Consider the following 20,539-nt stretch of genomic DNA (forward strand, 5'->3'; position numbering starts at 1 on the left):
CTTCAGCAAAATCTCAGGATACAAAATCAATGGGCAAAAATCACAAGCATTCTTATACACCAATAACGGAAAAACAGAGAGCCAAATCCTGAGTGAACTCCCATTCACAATTGCTACAAAGAAAATAAAATACCTAGGAATCCAACTTACAAGGGATATGAAGGACCTCTTCAAAGAGAACTACAAATCATTGCTCAACAAAATAAAAGAGGACACAAACAAATGGAAGAACATTCCATGCTCACGGATAGGAAGAGTCAATATCGTGAAAATGGCCATACTGCCCAAGGTAATTTATAGATTCAATGCCATCCCCATCAAGCTACCAATGGCTTTCTTCAGAGAATCGGGAAAAAAAACTACTTTAAACTCATACGGACACAAAAAAGAGCCCACATTGCTAAGACAATCGTAAGCAAAAAGAACAAAACTGGAGGCATCACACTATCTGACTTCAAACTATACTACAAGGCTACAATTACCAAAACAGCATGGTACTGGTACGGTACCAAAACACATATATAGACCAATGGAACAGAACAGAGGCCTCAGCAATAACACCACACATCTACAAGCATCTGATCTTTGACAAACCTGACAAAAACAAGCAATGGGGAAATGATTCCCCATTTAATAAATGGTGCTGGGAAAACTGGCTAGCCATATGTAGAAAGCTGAAACTGGATCCTTTCCTTACACCCTATACAAAAATGAATTGAAGATGGATTAAAGACTTAAATGGTAGACCTAAAACCATAAAAACCCTAGAAGAAAACCTAGACAATACAATTCAGGACATAGGCATGGGCAAGGACTTCATGACTAAATCAAAAGCAATGCCAACAAAAGCTGAAATAGACAAATGGGATCTAATTAAACTAAAGAGCTTCTACATGGCAAAAAAAAAGAAAAAAAAAAAAAACTACCATCAGAGTGAATAGGCAACCTACAGAATGGGAGAAAATTTTTGCAATCTACCCATCTGACAAAGGGCTAATATCCAGAATCTACAAAGAACTTAAACAAATTTACAAGGAAAAAACTAACAACCCCATCAAAAAGTGGGCAAGGGATGTGAACAGACACTTCTCAAAAGAAGACATTTCTGCAGCCAACAGACACATGAAAAAATGCCCATCATCACTGGTCACCAGAGAAATGCAAATCAAAACCACAATGAGATACCATCTCACACCAGTTAGAATGGCAATCATTAAAAAGGCAGGAAACAACGGGTGCTAGAGAGGATGTGGAGAAATAGGAACACTTTTACACTGTTGGTGGGACTGTAAACTAGTTCAACCATTGTGGAAGACAGTATGGTGATTCCTCAAGGATCCAGAACTAGATATGCCATTTGACTCAGCCATCCCATTACTGGGTATATACCCAAAATATTATAAATCATGCTGCTATAAAGACACATGCACATGTATGTTTATTGCGGCACTATTCACAATAGCAAAGACTTGGAACCAACCCAAATGTCCATCAATGATAGACTGGATTAAGAAAATGTGGCACATATACACCATGGAATACTATGCAACCATAAAAAAGGATGAGTTCATGTCCTTTGTAGGGACATGGATGCAGCTGGAAACCATCATTCTCAGCAAACTGTTGCATGGATAGAAAACGAAACACCGCATGTTCTCATTCATAGGTGGGAATTGAACAATGAGAACACTTGGACACAGGAAGGGGAATATCACATACCAGGGCCTGTTGTGGAGTAGGGGGAGGGGGGACGGATAGGACTAGGAGATATACGTAATATAAATGAGGAGTTACTGGGTGCAGCACACCAAAATGGCACATGTATACATATGTAACAAACCTGCACGTTGTGCACATGTACCCTAGAACTTAAGATATAATAAAAAAGTAAATAAAATGATACAAATTCTCTTATATGGATATTGTTTACATAAAATTAAAAATCATAAGCTACATCCTTACCCCAGAAAAATGCATAATTACAAAAAATATTATGCTCTTGGTAAACGTTTATAATTAGTACCACTGTTAATTAAAATGAAAAAATTCATTTAGCATTTCTTTTTTTTTGTTTTGTTTTGAGACAGAGTCTTGCTCTGTCACCCAGGCTGGAGTGCAGCGGTGCAATCTCAGCTCACTGCATCCTCCACCTCTGGGGTTCAAATGATTCTTCTGTGTCAGCCTCCCGAGTAGCTAGGACTCTAGGCGTGCACCACCAAGCCCAGCTAATTTTTGTATTTTTAGTAGAGATGGGGTTTCACCATGTTGGCCAGGCTGGTCTTGAACTACTGACCTCATGATCCACCCACCTCGGCCTCCCAAAGTGCTGGGATTACAGGTGTGAGCCACCGTACCTGGCCTTAACATTTCTTAATTATCTCTTATAAAGGGATGTTATATACACTTAGATTTTACCTCTTTCAATATCATCTATTGGAGATGCTGGGGACATCTTATCTTCAGATGGAGAATGTTTCACAAGATTGGGAGTCCTGGCCGAATTCCACATTTGTTGTGGCTGTTGTTCTTTACGATACTGAATTTTACTGCTTCCTTCAACTCTGCAATTGAGAATATCAAATATTGAAACAGGTATGACAGGAATGTAAGAAAAATTTCAACTTACAAAGTTACTAAAACTGACCACTTTTTTCCTAAACATCTTTAGAGTAACATTCCGTAATTAAAACATTAATTTAGTTCATAATTTAACAAGTATTTGTCAAGTTCTATTTCTGTGATACACATGTCCATTGAGGGATACAAAGAAGAACAAAAACAAAACCAGTGCCACACTTGGTGGCTCATGCCTGTAATCCCAGCATATTGGGAGGCCAAAGTGGGAGGATTACTTGAGGCCAGGAATTCAAGACGAACCTGGTCAACATAGTGAGACTCTGTCTGTATAAAAATAATAAAAATATTAGCTGGGCATGATGATGCACACCTGTAATCTCAGCTACTCAGGAGGCTGTGGGAGGATCATTTGAGCCCAGGAGTTTGAAGCTGCAGTAAGCTATGATTGCGCCACTGCACTCCAGCCTGGGTGACAGAGTGAGACCTTATCTCATAAAACAAAACCAAAAACAAAAATCCAGGCTGGTGCAGGGGCTCATGCCTGTAATCCCAGCACTTTGGGAGGCTGAGGAAGGAGGATGGCTTGAGGCCAGGAGTTCAAGACTAGCCTGGGCAATATAACAAGACCCCCCATCTATTTAAAAATAAATAAAACAAGCACAAAAAAAAAAAAAAAGCCATTGCTTAAATTGAACAGATAAGATATTCACAAATGACTAAAATAAAAGGAAAAATATAAGTGTATAACAGGTACAATATATTCCCTAAGTTCTAAGATTATCATTTCTGTTAAAACTAAATCACTTCTACAGTTTCCATTCATAACTTAAGACAGGCATGATAATAAAGGAGATTCAAATACTTTTCTCTCAACATCTTTAAGAAGAGTGTATAACAAAAGTATACTTGATTTTTGCCTCTCCCATTTCCAGTCACCAAATCCTGTCAGTTCTTCCTTCAAAGAGTCTTTAGAACCTCACTTTTCTCTTCATTTCTGCTCTCAAAAAATCCTGGTTTATACATTTTTCTGATTCCTGCATTGTTTCATTTACTCAGCTTTTCTACTGAATTAATGTTTTAAAACAAAACTGTAAACATGCCAATCCCTGGTTAAAAAGACTTTAATATGCAACCACTACCAGCAAGATAATGTCCTAATTTCTTAGTTAATATTGATGGCACTAACCTCAACCAACGAAATTACAAACTTACCTCTAGCCCAATATCAATATCGCCCCCTACTTTCCAAAATATATACACGGGTACAGAGACAAACCTCTGCTCCGTTCAAATAGGTCTTACTCATTGGCCCTGAATAAGTCAGATATATTCCTGCCTTCAAACTTGGCTTACACCCACATCTCCTCTCTAATCAATTAAATCGTATTTCACAAACTTTCTTCTGGTGTGAATCACAGCAGGGCATAGATGGTAGAGGTGAGGGGATATTAAAAAATAGAGTTTCCCAGGATCCTTCCCTGATTTAAGGCTGGATTCAGGAACTAATTTTTAACAAGCACCCAAGGTAATTCTTATGATCCTAACCTCCCCTTAAGGTACATCAAAAAGGCCTCCCTGAATGTTCCGATCTACCATTACTTCTCCTTTTTCTTAATTCCTAGAGCAATTTTTGTCTATACTATTTGCATGGCTTTTAGAGCAAACATCCTTATATTACATGGTAAGTAATGTCTCACCTATTTCCAAAAAGGATTTGAGATGAGTATATTCTCCTATTGACTTTTTAAATGGAATGGTCTGTTTACCTGAATAAAACGCAGAAGTTCTGAGGCGTTTGCAGAGCAAACTTTCCTTTTTCTAGTACCTTACACAGCATAGGTACTCAATAAATTTTTACTAATGAAGATGAAATTATTTTAGAGAATGTATAATGGCTCCCTTCAATCCAGTTATACAGAAGTATCTACAATAGGATAAAAAGTATACCTATACCTATAGAAAGCACTTAGAAGCAAAACAAGCTTTTATATATCACAGGGTGATGTGGTAAAAAGCTTTTGGCTTAGGATCTCCATCAAATTTTTTTTTTTTTTTTTTTTTTGAGATGGAGTCTTGCTCTGTCGCCCAGGCTGGAGTGCAGCGGCCGGATCTCAGCTCACTGCAAGCTCCGCCTCCCGGGTTTACACCATTCTGCCTCAGCCTCCTGAGTAGCTGGGTCTACAGGCGCCCGCCACCAAACTTAAACTTAGAAAAAGATTAAAACATTTTTGTACCACACATAAATAAACCTTATATTATAATGTTACTTAATATAGTAAATTTTTTCCTGACATTTCCTTAGAAATTAATGTTTATAATATAATTTATTTCATTAAACCACATACCTTGTTTTTTTTACAGTGATGTTGCTGCTGAGTTTTTCTAGTCGACATTCTCCGGTATCATGGTTAATAATCAAAATGCATTCTTTTAAGTAAGGTTTTCTTGAACCTTTGAAAACAGTTACTGGTGGAGTTGAACCCTGTTTAAAAAGTTAATTATTATTACTTAAAATTTATCATAGGAATTCAGTTGGGAAGGCCTTTGAAATCTTGATTCTGTGTTTCTCCTTCTATGTTATACTTCAAGTCACCCATAAACTACCTAAATTTACTACCCTGAATCCAAAGAGTGTAGTAAAAAAGACAGATGAAGATAGGCTGAAATCTCAAAGCTGCTGTCATTGAGGAAAGGGAAGAGAGGAAGTACTCACCTTGGGACCGTAAAGATTCGTTTCATTGGCCTATAATGAGCAATTGAGATTCAATTCTAATACAACCAATATATTTTATGAATAAGGAAACAGAGCTTTGAATCATACTTTCTAGTCCTCTTTTTTTTTTTTTTTTTTTTTTTTTTTTGAGACAGAGTCTTGGTCTGTTGCCTGGGCTAGAGTGCAGTGGCACGATCTCTGCTCACTGTAACCTCCACCTCCCGGGTTGAAGTGATTCTCCTGCCTCAGCCTCCAGAGTAGCTGGGACTATAGGCATGGACAACCACGCCCAGCTAATTTTTCTATTTTTAGTAGAGACGGGGTTTCACCATGTTGGTCAAGCTGGTCTCGAACTCCTGACCTCAAGCGATCTCAGTCTACCAAAGTGCTGTGATTACAGACATGAGCCACTGTGCCCAGCCTCCTCATCTTCTTTCTTATTGCATTGTAAGTTTAATTTTTAAAATCTTGCATTTTCTTAAAGTAGTACCTCCCCATGCATATTAAGGAACACCTTTTACACTAAACCACTAATTAATTTTAGCATCCTTAAAGGTAAGATAAGCAGACATTATGTGCTTAATGATGTAATATAAAAGTACTCAGTGCCATCCATAAAATACTCTTGCCCAAAACCACACAAAAACCCCAAAGAATTTAATTCTTATCAAACCCCAAATAATCCGTAATCCAGCCTGCCCTTAGATATATAACTACCATTTCATAGAAAACAGAAGGAATAGAGGAACAAGATAAATACATCCATGTAGAAGTAATTTGAAGTCCAGAATGTAGGTGTATTCTCTTGGACAGATAATACGGTTTTTCCAACAAACCAATGGCATAAAAAGGGAACGAGAACCAGGTGCAGGCACTGTAGTACCAGCTACTTGTGGAGGATGAGTGCTGAAGCAGGAGGACAGCTTGAAGCCAGGAGTTCTAGGCTTTAGTGTAACATAATCACACCCGTGAATAGCCACTGCACTCTCACCTGGGCAACACAGTGAGACCCTGCCTCTAAAAAGGATAAATTTAAAAAGGGGTGTAGAGAAAAGGAAGGGACTTTTAAAGAATAAAAGAGACAAGAAATATAGTATTCAAATACAATGTAGAAATCTTTTTTGGATTCTAGTTAGGACATTTTACAGACAAATGTCTGTAAAAACACGTTTTTGATATCATCACAAAATTGTGACTCTGGATGAAGTATTATTTTTAATTATGTTATTTGTGACAATAGCATGGTGCTTAGATAAAGGTAGAAATGTCCTTATCAGTTAGAGATACATAAGTAAGCATTGATGAAATGGTGCATTGTCTGGGATTTGCTATAAAATATGCCAAGGGAAAAAAGTGGTAAGACACTAGATTAAAAAATATATATTAGCAAAATGTTGGTAATCGTTAAAGCTCAGTGATGGGTACATGTCATTCATTATACTATTCTGTTGGCCATAAAATAAACCTGGATCATTACTAATAAACTACATCTACTTACATGCTCCTCCCATATCTTTTGTCCCTGCCCCATCAAACCTGAAAGAATTTTATGTTTGTCATTCTTTTGCTTTATCCTACATATATGTATTTCTAAACAATTATTTGTGTATGTTTGTCTTTGAAGTTTATAAAAGTACATTAAATTTTAATGGATTTATCATAATAATTTTGTCAAATATTACAAAAATAATAAAATAGTACTGTTAGGTTAGAAAAGGATGACTTCTAAAAAGCCTAAGGGGTGTATCATAAAGTTCATCATTAGAGATTTACTAAATGACCACTAGGAGGAGTATAAGATAAATTTGGTAATTGAAAATGCCATAAAAGATGGGTAGTGTAGAGATTTCTGAAGGTATGGAGGGAAAATGATAAATGTAAAATAAAGGAACAGTTGTTTGTGGGTTTTTTACCTCTCCCAAAGACTACAGTAATCTACAGAAAATCAAGAATGTACAACACATAAATGAAGACATGTCTGGGCTAGCTCTAAAATGGTTAGATGTGGAGTGATTAGTTGAAGCCCCGGTAAGTTGGAGAGTCAGGAGCATGATCACAACAAAACAAAGTGGGTCTACTTGACTGGTAAGTAGATTTTTCAGACGTGTTAACTGAAACAAGTAAGATATCCCAAAATAGTTACCTAAGGACTCCAAATTACAGTTGATAAGAGATTTGTGCAATATATTCTTCTTAATGATACCTGTAGTCTTAATTAGAATGGAATACATCTAAAAATTACAGTGTATTATTGTTCTCTGAGCTCCTGAAAATAAGAACTCATCATTAATTTTTTAAAAATTGTTCTCAGTACCTGAAGAAGCACCAAGACCTTTATAAATATTCAATGAATGTTAAATATGAACAATATAGACAATTTCTGGTTATAAGTAACACATGAAACAAATCTTTCATAATCTCTACACCTGCCATCTACATTTTGAACAAATTTTATAAATGTAAACTTTCTCCCTCATTGAATTGAGCACCATTCCTAACTTTTAAGCTTCAGTTTCTGTCCATTCCCTTATTCAATACCCCAAAAAAGGCAACTATTAAAGTACCAGACAACTACTAAGCATATGAACTATCATTGTCTCTAAAAAAATATTGAATACCTCCTATCAGCTCCATGTTCACTGTGATTACACACCTTCAATTGTCATTCACCTAGTTTATTGTTATTCTTCTCCCTACTCTCTTTCCAATTTTGTTCCCCTTTCTGTGGACAGGCAAACTAATCGTATTGTTCCTATGCTTAAAAATCTTTCTGTGCTTAAAAAACTATGTATTCAGGATAAAAGCCATATTCCATAAACCTGCACATGGACCCTCCATGATCTTCTCATCTACTCTTCAACTTTCTCAATTTGTCACTGTTTACAAACCACACAGAATTGCTTACAATTGGTTTACGTGAATGACTGACTTAGGATAGTCAACCAAAAGACAAAACTATAAAAAATAAAATATAAAATAAGTGAGTGGGCCATACATGGTGACTCATGCATGTAATCCCACCATTTTTGATGGCTAAGGTGGGGGGATCACTTGAGCCCAGGAGTTTCCGATCAGCCTGCACAACATGGGGACAACCTGTCTCTACAAAAAAATTTAAAAATTGGCTGGGCGTGGTGGTGCACATTTGTAGTCCTAGCTGCTTGGAAGACTGAGGCAGGAGGATTGCTTGAGCCCAGGAGTTTGAGACTGCAGTGGGCTATAATTGTGCCACTGCACTCTAGCCTAAGTGTCAGAATGAAATCTTGTCTCTAAAAAATAAATAAAATAAAGTAAGTGAGTGCATATGTTATTTGAGGGAATGAAAGGACTCTTAACCGTACAACAAAGGAATTAGAACCAACACCTCAACATAGGGAAATGAAGAGAAAATATAAATATAAATAAAAGAAGTGATAAAAGGAATCTGGCTATTTATATATTCCTAAGTTTAAATGGATAAGAATAGACTTGGCCGGGCACAGTGGCTCATGCCAGCAATCCTAGCACTTTGGGAGGCTGAGGCAGGTGGATCATCTGAGGTTAGGAGTTTGAGACCAGCCTGGTCAACATGGTGAACCCCCATCTCTTAAAAATACAAAATGCATGGTGGCAGGCACCTGTAATCCCAGCTACTTGGGAGGCTGAGGCAGGAGAATTGCTCGAACCCAGGAGGTGGAGGTTGCAGTGAGCCGAGATCGCACCACTGCACTCCAGCCTGGGTGACAGAGTGAGACTCCATCTCAAAAAAAAAAAAAAAAAAAAAAAAAAAAAAAAAAAAAAAAAAAATGAAGGATAAGAATAGACTGAGAACGTATAATGTAAGAGCTAAATAAGTATTCTTGACATGAAGACATTCTATAATGTAATACAATATCTTGGCAAAAACTTAGGTGTTTGGCTGAGGTGGAAAGAAAGAAAAGTGGAAGGGAGGAGAAAAAAGTCTTATTATTAAGAGATAATAAATGTATTCTAAAAATCTCACTTGATAGAGGTAGGAAAATAATGCAGGAACTCAGCTTTCATATAAGAAAATAAAATCATATGTCTCATTATGAACACCAGGAAAAGAAAATAATCAATAATGGAATGGAAAAGTATACTACTACTCCCAAAGTAACAAGAGTAATTTTAAAAAGTAATGAAAAAAAAAAAAAAACAAACAAAGACAAAGGGAAAAAAAGAAATGGTTGGTAAAACTAATAAAGAATATACATATAAAAGAAGAAACAACAAATATTTAAAAATTAATAAACTATAAGATAAATAAAAATCAAGTATATAAATTTTGAACTAAATGTGAATAGACTGAATAGACAGTATTCTCCCAATAAAAACAGAAAGTGCCAAACTGGGTTTAAAAATAAAACAGCATATTATATTAAAGAAAACAGCATATTATATTAACAAAATATATACTTCATACAAAATGTCAGCTAAACAAAAGGAAGAGACACTAAGATTCTATGAATACACAAAAGACAGAAAGTAAAGGTAGCTATGTAAATGTCAGCTAAATAAAAGGAAGAGACACTAAGATTCTTTGAACACACAAAAGAAAGAAAGGTGGATATATATATATATATATCTCAGAGAAGTAAGCACTTAAGCTTCAAAACACTAAAATAGGAAAACAATGTTATTTTGTAATAATCAAAGATACATTTCATTAAAAAATATAAAAGGGTGTTAAAATAGGACTCTGGTCCTAAAATCAAATGAGATTTCAAGAACATAGTGGACTATTTTCCTATATCAGCTAAGTAAACCCATTGGAGAAAACCAGACCAGGTTCATTTGGAAAGGGACTTTGCCCAAGAGGGTCATCTGGAGTACCCCTCATACATATAGGAGACTCATAAGTATAGGTTTTGAGGGTTAAATTATACATAACCACTAGAAATGCAGTGCCTGAATAATAGATAGTTAAAAGTTTCCAGTGGGCTATTTCATAAAAGCCCACAGAAGTACCTTGTAAGATAAAGAGTCAATGCTAAAAATATGCCAATCTCAGCATCAATGACAAATCTTAACAGTCAAAGTAAGTAAAACTTTTTCTTTCAAAATTCAACACTTTGAAATTTTATAGCAATCATGGAGAATTGTTTGTAAGGAAGAGAGATTTGTAAATGCCCACTATTTAACCAGACTATTAGTGCTCATTTTTATTAGTTTCTTCTATTTGGTAATACCATAGAAACCTAAGACAAATGGAATTAGAAAATCTACCCTACCAAAGAACCAAAGGTACTCTTAAAATTGTAATATAATAAAAGCTCTATTTTATGGTCTGACTCTAAGCTTCCTAGGCAGTTATACCAGGATGATGAAAGCAAGTTCATATAGAAAATAGAAGAATCTAAATGCTTCAAACTAATAACCATTACATTTCCACAAAATACTAACAGAATTAAGAAGACTGAAGAAAAGCAAATCTCCTACCTGCTTAAAGATGTTCTTTAAGTGGAGGGGGAAAACCCTCACAAAGTCTATTTGAGAATGTAATTTCCATTGTTATTCATGATTGTTCAAGGACTACATACTCAGGAGAAACAATATTTGCTTTTGACAGATGGTGATCTAAATAACTCTTTCATTCTCACTGTTTAAATGAGTTATAATTAATTTATATTATATAATAGACCCTTTATCAATCTGGTTCCTAAATATCTAAATATTACCCACCTTGTCCTCATATGCACCCCTTTTAACCTAGCCTACACATACGCCTACATACGTAACTACATATATGCCACTAGGCATTATATGTAGTTCTTCAAATGTTTAACAAACTTTCTTTTGTTGTCGTATCTTAGTCCTTGTCTTTTTCTTTTCTCTGACTAAAATGTCCTTCCCTCTCTCCTTTACCTGGGTAACTTTAACTCATCTTCAAAATTCAGTGTATCCTGATGTGTTCTCCCTGTACCCTGGCTGAGATACCTCTCTTTCCTGTTTCTATAATATTCTATGTATATCTTTTTATAGTTCTTAGATTTCTACATTTTAATCAGTTATTTTCTGTCTCTCCCATTAAATGATAAAATGTTTCAGGATATTGACTATGTCTAGTCTACTTCTGTATTCCCAGTGGCAGCTACCTTAGAATATGACTTATCACACAGAATGTCCATGCATATACACACACACAAATACTGAGGCATATTCTTTTTTGGACATATCTCTGGGGGCTTGTGGAAAGGGGTGGTGGTGGTGGTAGTGACTTTTTCCCAAATGATTTCTTTACAATTTCTGAAATTTACACTTTTCAGGCTTGAAAACATAGGCCTCCTATAACTGTGCTTCCTTTAAGACATATTTCAATTGAGACCATAACCAAACACCTGGAAGATGGTAACTCTTGGTTAAAGCAAGATATGAGTGAATGACAAGGGTTTATTATTAAACATAACAATCCCCATTTATTTGTAGTAGAAGAGCAATCAAGGGATGAGGATGGGAGGATGGCAACTTGAGAAAACAATATTCTACTTGGCAAAAAAAAAAAAAAAATCCAACTAAAGTGATTCTGCAAACCAATCATTACTGATCAATAATACTATATAGCCTGAGACAATAGATAGTGGTTCCTGTTTTTTGTTGTTGTTGTTGTTTGTTTGTTTTTTTGAGACAGAGTTTTGCTCTTGTTGCCCAGGCTGGAGTGCAATGGTGCGATGGTTCCTGCTGTTAATGTGAGGCTTTAAACTCTTAAAATACGGTGGTTGGTTCGGGTTTTTCTTTAATAAACATCATAAAGCAAAGAAGCCTTAGGTTACTGGAGATTAAATTTCCAAATTGTTTTAGAAATACTAGAACCTGAACAATTTTTCATAATAGAGTAATAGAAAGATTAACTTATCTACAACATCTCATACTAAATATTTTTTATTTCCTTCAGTTCCAGAAAGAACAAATGGAAATATTCAACAAAAAGCCCCTACACATTTAATTAGCCTTAGGAAAATCTCCAGAGATAGTAACTGATACAGTCTGACATAACAGTGGGCGCTCAATAAATGGTTAACTGATAAAAATAAGAAAAAGACAGCAGATGAGAGGATACAGAGTTTACTTGCTATACATATAACCATGGTAAACCATCTCATTAATGCATAAAGGAGAATGTGGATGGACTAGCACAAAACCACTCCTATTACAAAAATTAAACAAAACAAAACTAAAAATCTCAAAAAAACTCTAGCATTTTCTTTATATATTGAAATATAAAGTTACAGTCTTGATTTTTTCTGAAAATAAAGTCAGTGTAAAAGAAAAGCAAAAAGCAAAAGAAACTTAAGCTGAATACTCAAAAATTTCTAACTCAAGGACTGAGAAAACTAGAGCATACAACAAAGAACTTGTATTTTTATGCAAATAGTATTTGGTACCGTTACTTGGATACATCTGGAAATTTTTTTAATGGACAAAACTTTTGGTTAGGGCCTCCCTGACAGTCTCTTTCTTTTTAAAACCACTCCTCAAACTCCAGCTGAAGTTCTTTCAAAAATACAATCGAATCATTAGAATTCTAATCATTGGACTTTCAGCCAGAGTTTGAAGAATGGTTTTAAAAAGAAAGAGATTTTCTAATCTAACAAATCTAATCATGTTACCTCTGTGTATTAAAACTTGGAATGGTTTTCTAATACCTATGGGTTAAAGTTCAAATTCTACATTACAACATAAAATATCCTTCACAATTTCATCTTGACCTACTTTTCTAGTCTCTGTTGCTATCAATCATTTTTCTTTTTCTTTTCTTTTCTTTCTTTATTTATTTTTGAGATGGAGTCTCACTTTGTCGCCCAGGCTGGAGTGCAGTGGCGTGATCTCCGCTCACTGCAACCTCTGCCTCCCAGATTCCAGCGATTCTCCTGCCTCAGCCTTCCAAATAGCTGGGACTACAGGCGCCCACCACCACGACTGGCTAATTTTTGTATTTTTAGTAGACACGAGGCATCACCATGTTGGCCAGGTTGGCCTCAAACTCCTGACCTCATGATCCACCCGCCTCAGCCTCCCAAAGTGCTGGGATTACAGGTGTGAGTCACCGCACCCGGACTTTTTTTTTTTTCTTTTTTCTTTTTTCTTTTTTTGTGAGAAGGAGACGCGCTCTGTAGCCCAGATTCAAGTGCAGTGGCATGATCTTGGCTTACTGCAACCTCTGCCTCCCGGGTTTAAGCAAGTCTTCTGCCTCAGCCTCCGAGTAGCTAGGACTACAGGCGTGAGCCACCATGCCCTGCTAAGTTTTGTATTTTTAGTAGAGATGGGCTTCACCGTGTTGGCCAGGCTGATCTTGACCTCAGGTGATCCACCCACCTCGGCCTCCCAAAGTGCTGGGATTACAGGCGTGAGCCACCGCTCCTGGCCCATTTTTCTTTTTTCTTCTCTTTTCTTTGTTTTCTTTTCTTTTCTCTCTCTCTCTCTCTGTGTGTGTGTGTGTGTGTGTGTGTGTGTGTGTGTGTGTGTGTGACGGATTCTCGCCAATTGGCAGGCTGGAGTGCAGTGTTGTGATCTCCGCTCACTGCAACCTCTGCCTCCCGGATTCAAGCAATTCTCCTGCCTCAGGCTCCCGAGTAGCTAAGACTACAGGTGCGCGCCACCACACCCGGCTAATTTTTGTATTTTTAGTACAGACGGGGTTTCACCATGTTGGACAAGATGGTCTCGATCTGTTGACCTCGTGATCTTCCCGCCTCAGCCTCCCAAAGTGCTGAGATTACAAGCGTGAGCCACCACGCCCGGCCGTCATTTTTCATTATACTATGATTTACTGTGTAAAGTCACTTATTCCACAAACTCTTTGTTCTTTCAGTATCAGAGCCTTTCATATACTGTTCTGTTTGCTTATTTTACTCCTTATCTACCCAATAAAATCTTACTTGTCCTTTAAAGGCTCAGCTGAAATATTGCTTGCTTTATGAAGCTTTTTAAGATTCCACCAGGTAGAGTATTTGCTTCTACTTATGTGGTTACATAGAATTTTGTATATGCTCTAACTTATAACACTAGATGTTTCTGTGTCTGTCTGCTATAAAAGATTAGGACTAGAAGGCAAGGGATATGCCACTATCCTAAGGTCAGTGTTTAAAATCTGGCTTATAGTAGGCATTTAATAAATATTTGTTTAGACTCCAGTTTTTTTTCAAATCATTTGCTATGATAGTTCTTGGAACTATTAAATGGACTAAAGTATTTTAAGATTTTTCTGCCTAAAGTAGTTTACAATATGGTTTTTGCTTTTCTCTGCTTATTACTTTAACCAATTATCACTACACAAATTCTGCAATAGTTTTCATTTAAATTTACTGAGCATCCCACAAAAGTGATCACTTTAAATATATAGAAATACTCACTTCTATATTTGGCAGAGTTATGGTCACCTGTTCACCTTCACCGACCTCAAGGTATCCTTCACAAGAAGTGTCAATAGAAGCAGGTTTGAAGTCATCTAAAAATAGATACAAATACCAATTCTTATAAAATGTAATTATATTTGGATATAAAAATTATGAGCATGTTTCAGAATGATAAATCATTTTTAAGAGCTTTGTAATTAAAATGGTTTAAAGTCTTCATATTGCAAATGAACAAACAAAATACAAAAAAGTATTTTGTTTTGTATTTTATTTGTTTATTTCTGTATGCATAATTCTGAGGAAAAGAAATAGCTAAACTCTAAAACAGAATTACTCACACTCATGCTTCCATAGAATCCTGTTTAGACCAAGATGAATCTGACTAACGTGTTCTACTGCTAAAAGATAAATAATGTCAGTGTTTTCACAACTTGCTAAAAAACTGATATAGGTAGAATGTTTTCAATTTTCAGTCCTTTTTTCCCATAAATTTTTCTTTTTTATGTTATTTTTAATGGCTGTTGACTTAGTTCATGAATATTGGCCCATAAATTTTTTTTAAAGCACCTTTGATGCCTACTGCTATTTGTCTGTCATTCTAGCAGAACAAAATGAATGAATACATAGCAAATACAGTACATATTAATGAATAAACTTAAGAAAAAGTAATGTTTCTAGTTTAACAGTTTTTTCATGAATATGTACACCACTAAATGATGCCTAATTTAACCAAATCTGTCACTTTATAAGATCTTAAAGTAAAATCTAATTTTGAGTTAAATCATAGTTCAAATGATGCCATTAAAATCTATCATGTAGGAGGAAATTCAGGGTACTAAGATATTTCACATGTTAAACAAGCTTAAAAACCTCTAAGCAATGAAAGCCATTTAAAACTAACTCATACCAATATACATCAACAACTAATAACTCTGATACATAGTTCCCTGTGGTATATTATATTAACTCCTTATTAAAATATAGTATAATGCAAAAGAGAACAAAAATTAACCTTTGACATTTACAAAGTGACACATGTAACCACCAACCAAATCAAGAAATAGAACATTACCAGCTCCACAGAGGCCCCTCCCAGTTATTACCCATCATTCCTAAAGATTCATCTTATATTAACAAAAAGGCCCCAAAGGCAAAAAGTCTAAATCCAAAGTAATGGATATTTATAAGTGGAATGTAGGGAATTATAATTAGCAAACCTTGGGAAAGGAGAATTTTCCAATAATCATCAAATTATTGCTCTGTCAATAAACAAGGCTGGCCCTGCTTCACAATGACAATTAAAATAGCTGACATTTATGGAACACTTACTACATGCCAGGTACCATGCTTAACACTTCATATTTACTTCTCATAACAACTCTGAAATAAATGAAATTCATCCTCTATTCCCTAAATAAACATAAATGCAAATGAATATAAACAATTTACAGAAAGTATTTTTATAATATAGTTTATTCTTCATGGCGCTTTAATTCAAAACTGAATAGATGCAATAACTGTCTCTTAAATTCTTGATGCTTATTCCTAGATTTTAAGATACAGATATAAAAATAGCATAAGCAATATGAACTGTGAAAGTGTTTTGATTTACAATGTATCCCTAGAATGTATAACTGAAGAATCAAAGGTTAAAGATCAGACTGAAAATAAATTGAGGAGTTTGTTAGTAGTGGCAAGGTGAGAAAAGTGAAAGGTATAATTAAAGTGTTAAGTTTTAGATGCTTGAAAGAGGGTTTGGACTCAGGGAAATAAGTGTTAAATAATGTCAGTTGTTGAAAGGACAGTGCTATTGAGGAGAAAAAAATTAGAACTGAACTTGAGAAAGTATCATAGGGATAAAGTAGAAGAGAAGCCAGAAAATCTGAAAGTATGAACACAGATATGAACCAAAACAACAATAATAACAGCTATTACATGCTGATCAATTTTAAAAGTTTTTCCTGATGATGTTTACTTTGAAACTTCACACCAGTCCTGAAGAGTAGTGAATACCCCTATCTTACAGATAAGGGAAGTGAGGGTGGAAAAAATTAAGTTCCTTGCCCAAGATGATGCAACTGTTTTCTAAAGCTAGAAAAAAGAACTACAAAACCCAGTTAGAATAAAAAGATGAAAGGCTGGCCAAGATATATAAATGTCAGCAAAGAGAGAAAAAAAGTTTAGTTTGGGCTAGCAAATACCATTTGTGAATCTGAAATAATAACCAAAGTCATTTTATATGGATATATACAGTAGAAATGAAGTAACTGCCTCATAAAAGCTTTCACTATTTATAAATAAGTTATCATCATGGCCTATGTGGGTGCCCATACTAGTGGACTTTGTTGATCCCCAACTTTATTTATTATTGTTTTTTTGAGACAGAGGCTCATTCTGTCCTGCATGCTGGAGTGCAGTGGCTAGATCTCGGCTCACTGCACCTCTGTCTCCCAGGTTCAAGCGGTCCTCCTGCCTCAATTTCCTGAGTAGCTGGGATTACAGGCACGCACCACCACCCCCGGATAATTTTTTTTTTTTTTTTTTTTTCTGAGACGGAGTCTCTCTGTCTCCTAGACTGGAGTGCAGTGGTGCGATCTCAGCTCACTGCAACCTCCGCCTCCCAGGTTCAAGCGATTCTTCTGCCTCAGCCTCCTGAGTAGCTGGGATTACGGTCGCGCGCCACCACACCCGGCTAATTTTTGTATTTTTAGTAGAGACGGTTTCACCATGTTGGTCCGGCTGGTCTCGAACTCCTGACCTCGTGATCCGCCCGCCTCGACCTCTCAAAGTGCTGGGATTACAGGCATGAGTCACCGTGACCGGCCTAATTTTTTATATTTTTAGTAAACACGGGGTTTCACCATGTTGGTCAGGCTGGTCTTGAATTCCTGGCCTCAAATGTTCCACCCTTTTCAGCCTCCAAAGTGCTGGGACTACAGGCATGAGCCACTGTGCCTGGCTGGTCCTCAACTTTCTTTCTCTTCCCTTCCCTTCTCTTCTCTTCTCTTCTCTTCTCTTCTCTTCTCTTCTCTTCTCTTCTCTTCTCTTCTCTTCTCTTCTCTTCTTTCTTTCTTTCTTTCTTTTTTTTTTTTGAGACAGGGTCTCCCTCTGTCGCCTAGGCCGGGTGCAGTGGCACGATTTCCGCTCACTGCAATGTACGCCTCCTGGGTTCAAGTGATTCTCCTGCCTCAGCTTCCTGAGTAGCTGAGATTACAAGCCCGCGCCACTACAGCCCGGCTAATTTTTATATTTTTAGTAGAGATGGGGTTTCACCAAATTGGTCAGGCTGGAATTGAACTCCCGACCTCAGGTGATCTGCCTGCCTTGGCCTCCCAAACTGCTGGGATTACAGGCGGGAGCCACCGTGCCCGGCGGTCCTCAACTTTCTAATTTTAACTGTTCTTCAAAGTTCTGCTCATCAATCTAAATATTACTCTAAATATTCCTCTATGTATTTCATCATTTACATCTAATTATTACATCTTCTTTAATATTTTTCAAAGCCATCCCCTTCCATTCTTGCTGTGGACAAGCTAGTTTTCAATCAGCTAAACTACTGGAATACCTTATGGTCTGCCCTTCTGCTTTTCTCTATCCTTTTGCTCTCTTAGAATTTGAATCCTATTTCAAAGTCTCCCCTTCTCTGAAGTCATTTCAGGGTACAGTTCTTTCCGTACTATCCAGAATCTTAATTTCTTCTCCATTCCCGTAGCATTTACTAAACCATTAATTAAAACCTAACATAAACTACCTACCTGATATTATTTACCGCCCCCCCCCCTTTTTTTTTTTTTTTTTTTTTTTGAGCCAGAGTCTCACTCTGTCTCCCAGGCTGGAGTGCAGCGGCGCGATCTCGGCTCACTGCAACCTCTGCTCCCAGCTTCACGCCATTCTCCTGCCTCAGCCTCCCGAGTAGCTGGGACCACAGCCATTCTCCTGCCTCAGCCTCCTGAGTAGCTGGGACCACAGCCATTCTCCTGCCTCAGCCTCCTGAGTAGCTGGGACCACAGGCGCCCGCTACCACTCCCAGCTAATATTTTTATATTTTTAGTAGAGACGGGGTTTCACCGTGTTAGCCAGGATGGTCTTGATCTCCTGACCTCGTGATCCGCCCGCATCGGCCTCCCAAAGTGCTGGGATTACAGTCGTGAGCCACCGCACCCTTTTTTTTTTTTTTTTTTTTTTTTTTGAGACGACGTCTCGTTCTGTCACCAGGCTGGAGTGCAGTAGCGCGATCTCAGCTGACTACCATCTCCGCCTCCCTGGTTCAAGCGACTCTCCTGCCTCAGCCTCCTGAGTAGCTGGGACTACAGGCACGCGCCACCACAGGCCGTTAGTTTTTATATTTTTAGTAGAAACAGGATTTCTCCATGTTGGTCAGGCTGGTCTGGAACTCCTGACCTCGTGATCCGCCCGCCTTGGCCTCCCAAAGTGCTGGGATTACAGGTGTGAGTCACTGCGCCCGGCATTTTTTTTTTTTCTTTTCCTGAGGGAGTCTCGCTGCATTTTTGTTTTTCTTTTCCTGAGGCAGTCTCGCTCTGACACCCAGGCTGGAATGCAGTGGCGTGATCTCGGCTCACTGCAATCTCCGCCTCCTGGGTTCAAGCAATTCTCGGTCTCAGCCTTCCAAGAAGCTGGATTACAGGCGCCCGCCACCACACCTGGCTAATGTTTGTAATTTCAGTAGAGACAGGGTTTCACCATCTTGACCAGGCTGGTCTTTAATTCCAGACTTCATGATCCACCCTCCTCAGCCTCCCAAAGTGCCGGGATTACAGGCATGAGGCACGGTGCCTGGCCTATTATTTACTTTTTCGTGGACATATCCTATTAGATTGTAATTTTTTAAAGCACAGTACTCATACTTTAATTTCTCCAGATAGTGGCTCTAGCACAGTGCCTTTAATGTAATAGATATACAAGAAATCTTGTAGTTCATTCAGGTTCATATTGTTCACTCTTCTCTGAATCACTTCTAAACTTATTTTAAGTATATATAAGGTGTTAAATTATGTGTAAAATGCTTGTTTTCTAATTATTTTCTGTGGGTCAGATTCACCTCTACTTCAAAACTCTCAATCTCTTTAGGGTAGACTGCCATTTTCCTTTTGTACTTTTCACTAGTATACTTCTGTTCTCATAGACAGCATCCATTATTAATATTTGGCAATAAAGAATTTTCTATGATAAATATTTAAAACCTTAGAAATGACATCCCAGAATAAAACTATGGCCCTCTGACTTCTAATATTTTTCTCACAGTGACACAAAGGGAAATACTGGAAGGTATGGTTGTCATCTAACTACAGCTAAATGATGCTTTAGATAGGCCAGCAAGATAACCCAGGCAGTCAAGGTGACCAGTGGGAATCATAGTGACATCGAGGATGAGTAAGCCCAATCTCACAACACTGCTTCACCCAACTGCTGCCAAGAGAAGATATGGGCTCAATGTTACCAGTTTATCATTTTTAAAGATAAGCTGAAAATCTAGATTTTTATATAAAAGATTTTTATATAAAAGGTCCTGAATGTTAGGTATTTGCAACTAACTCAAGATAAAACAACAATGGTGTGGAGCAAATAAAGCATTTCTAAAGTCAAGTTCAGCTTATATGCTATTAATCTATAACCTCTGTCTTAGTGTTTATGAAGTTATTTTTTTCATTACAATATACTATCAATTTTAATCTTCACAACAAAATTTTGGGTTGCACATTTTGCCCACTTTTTACTAATGGGGAACTCCTCTAAAGTAATGAAGTCAATAAATGATGAAGTCAGGGACTCAAGCCACATACGTTATCTCATATTATATAGCCTATTTGTCTTACATCCACAGATCTTATCTTGTATGTGTGTATATGGCGAGCAGTATTAGGAGATGAGAGACAGT

General features: G+C 37.0%; 1 protein-coding gene across 4 annotated transcripts in view; it reads right to left on the reverse strand.

The window, feature by feature from the left end:
• The window catches only part of LOC105470298 (ELL associated factor 2), a 56,834-nt gene that overhangs the window by 32,650 nt on the left and 3,645 nt on the right, over nt 1–20,539 (reverse strand). For 3 of the 4 annotated variants that reach the window (XM_071092357.1, XM_011722137.3, XM_011722138.3), the window contains exons 2-4: nt 14,641–14,735; nt 4,923–5,059; nt 2,416–2,561 (exon numbers count right to left, since the gene is read on the reverse strand). In XM_071092357.1, coding sequence (XP_070948458.1) covers nt 2,416–2,561; nt 4,923–5,059; nt 14,641–14,735 — 378 coding nt within the window. Of the gene's footprint in view, nt 1–2,415; nt 2,562–3,483; nt 4,071–4,922; nt 5,060–14,640; nt 14,736–20,539 lie in introns of those variants that run through there. The other variant, XM_071092358.1, reaches the window with a different exon arrangement.

The sequence above is a fragment of the Macaca nemestrina genome, chromosome 2, assembly GCF_043159975.1.
Source record: "Macaca nemestrina isolate mMacNem1 chromosome 2, mMacNem.hap1, whole genome shotgun sequence".
NCBI lineage: Eukaryota > Metazoa > Chordata > Mammalia > Primates > Cercopithecidae > Macaca > Macaca nemestrina.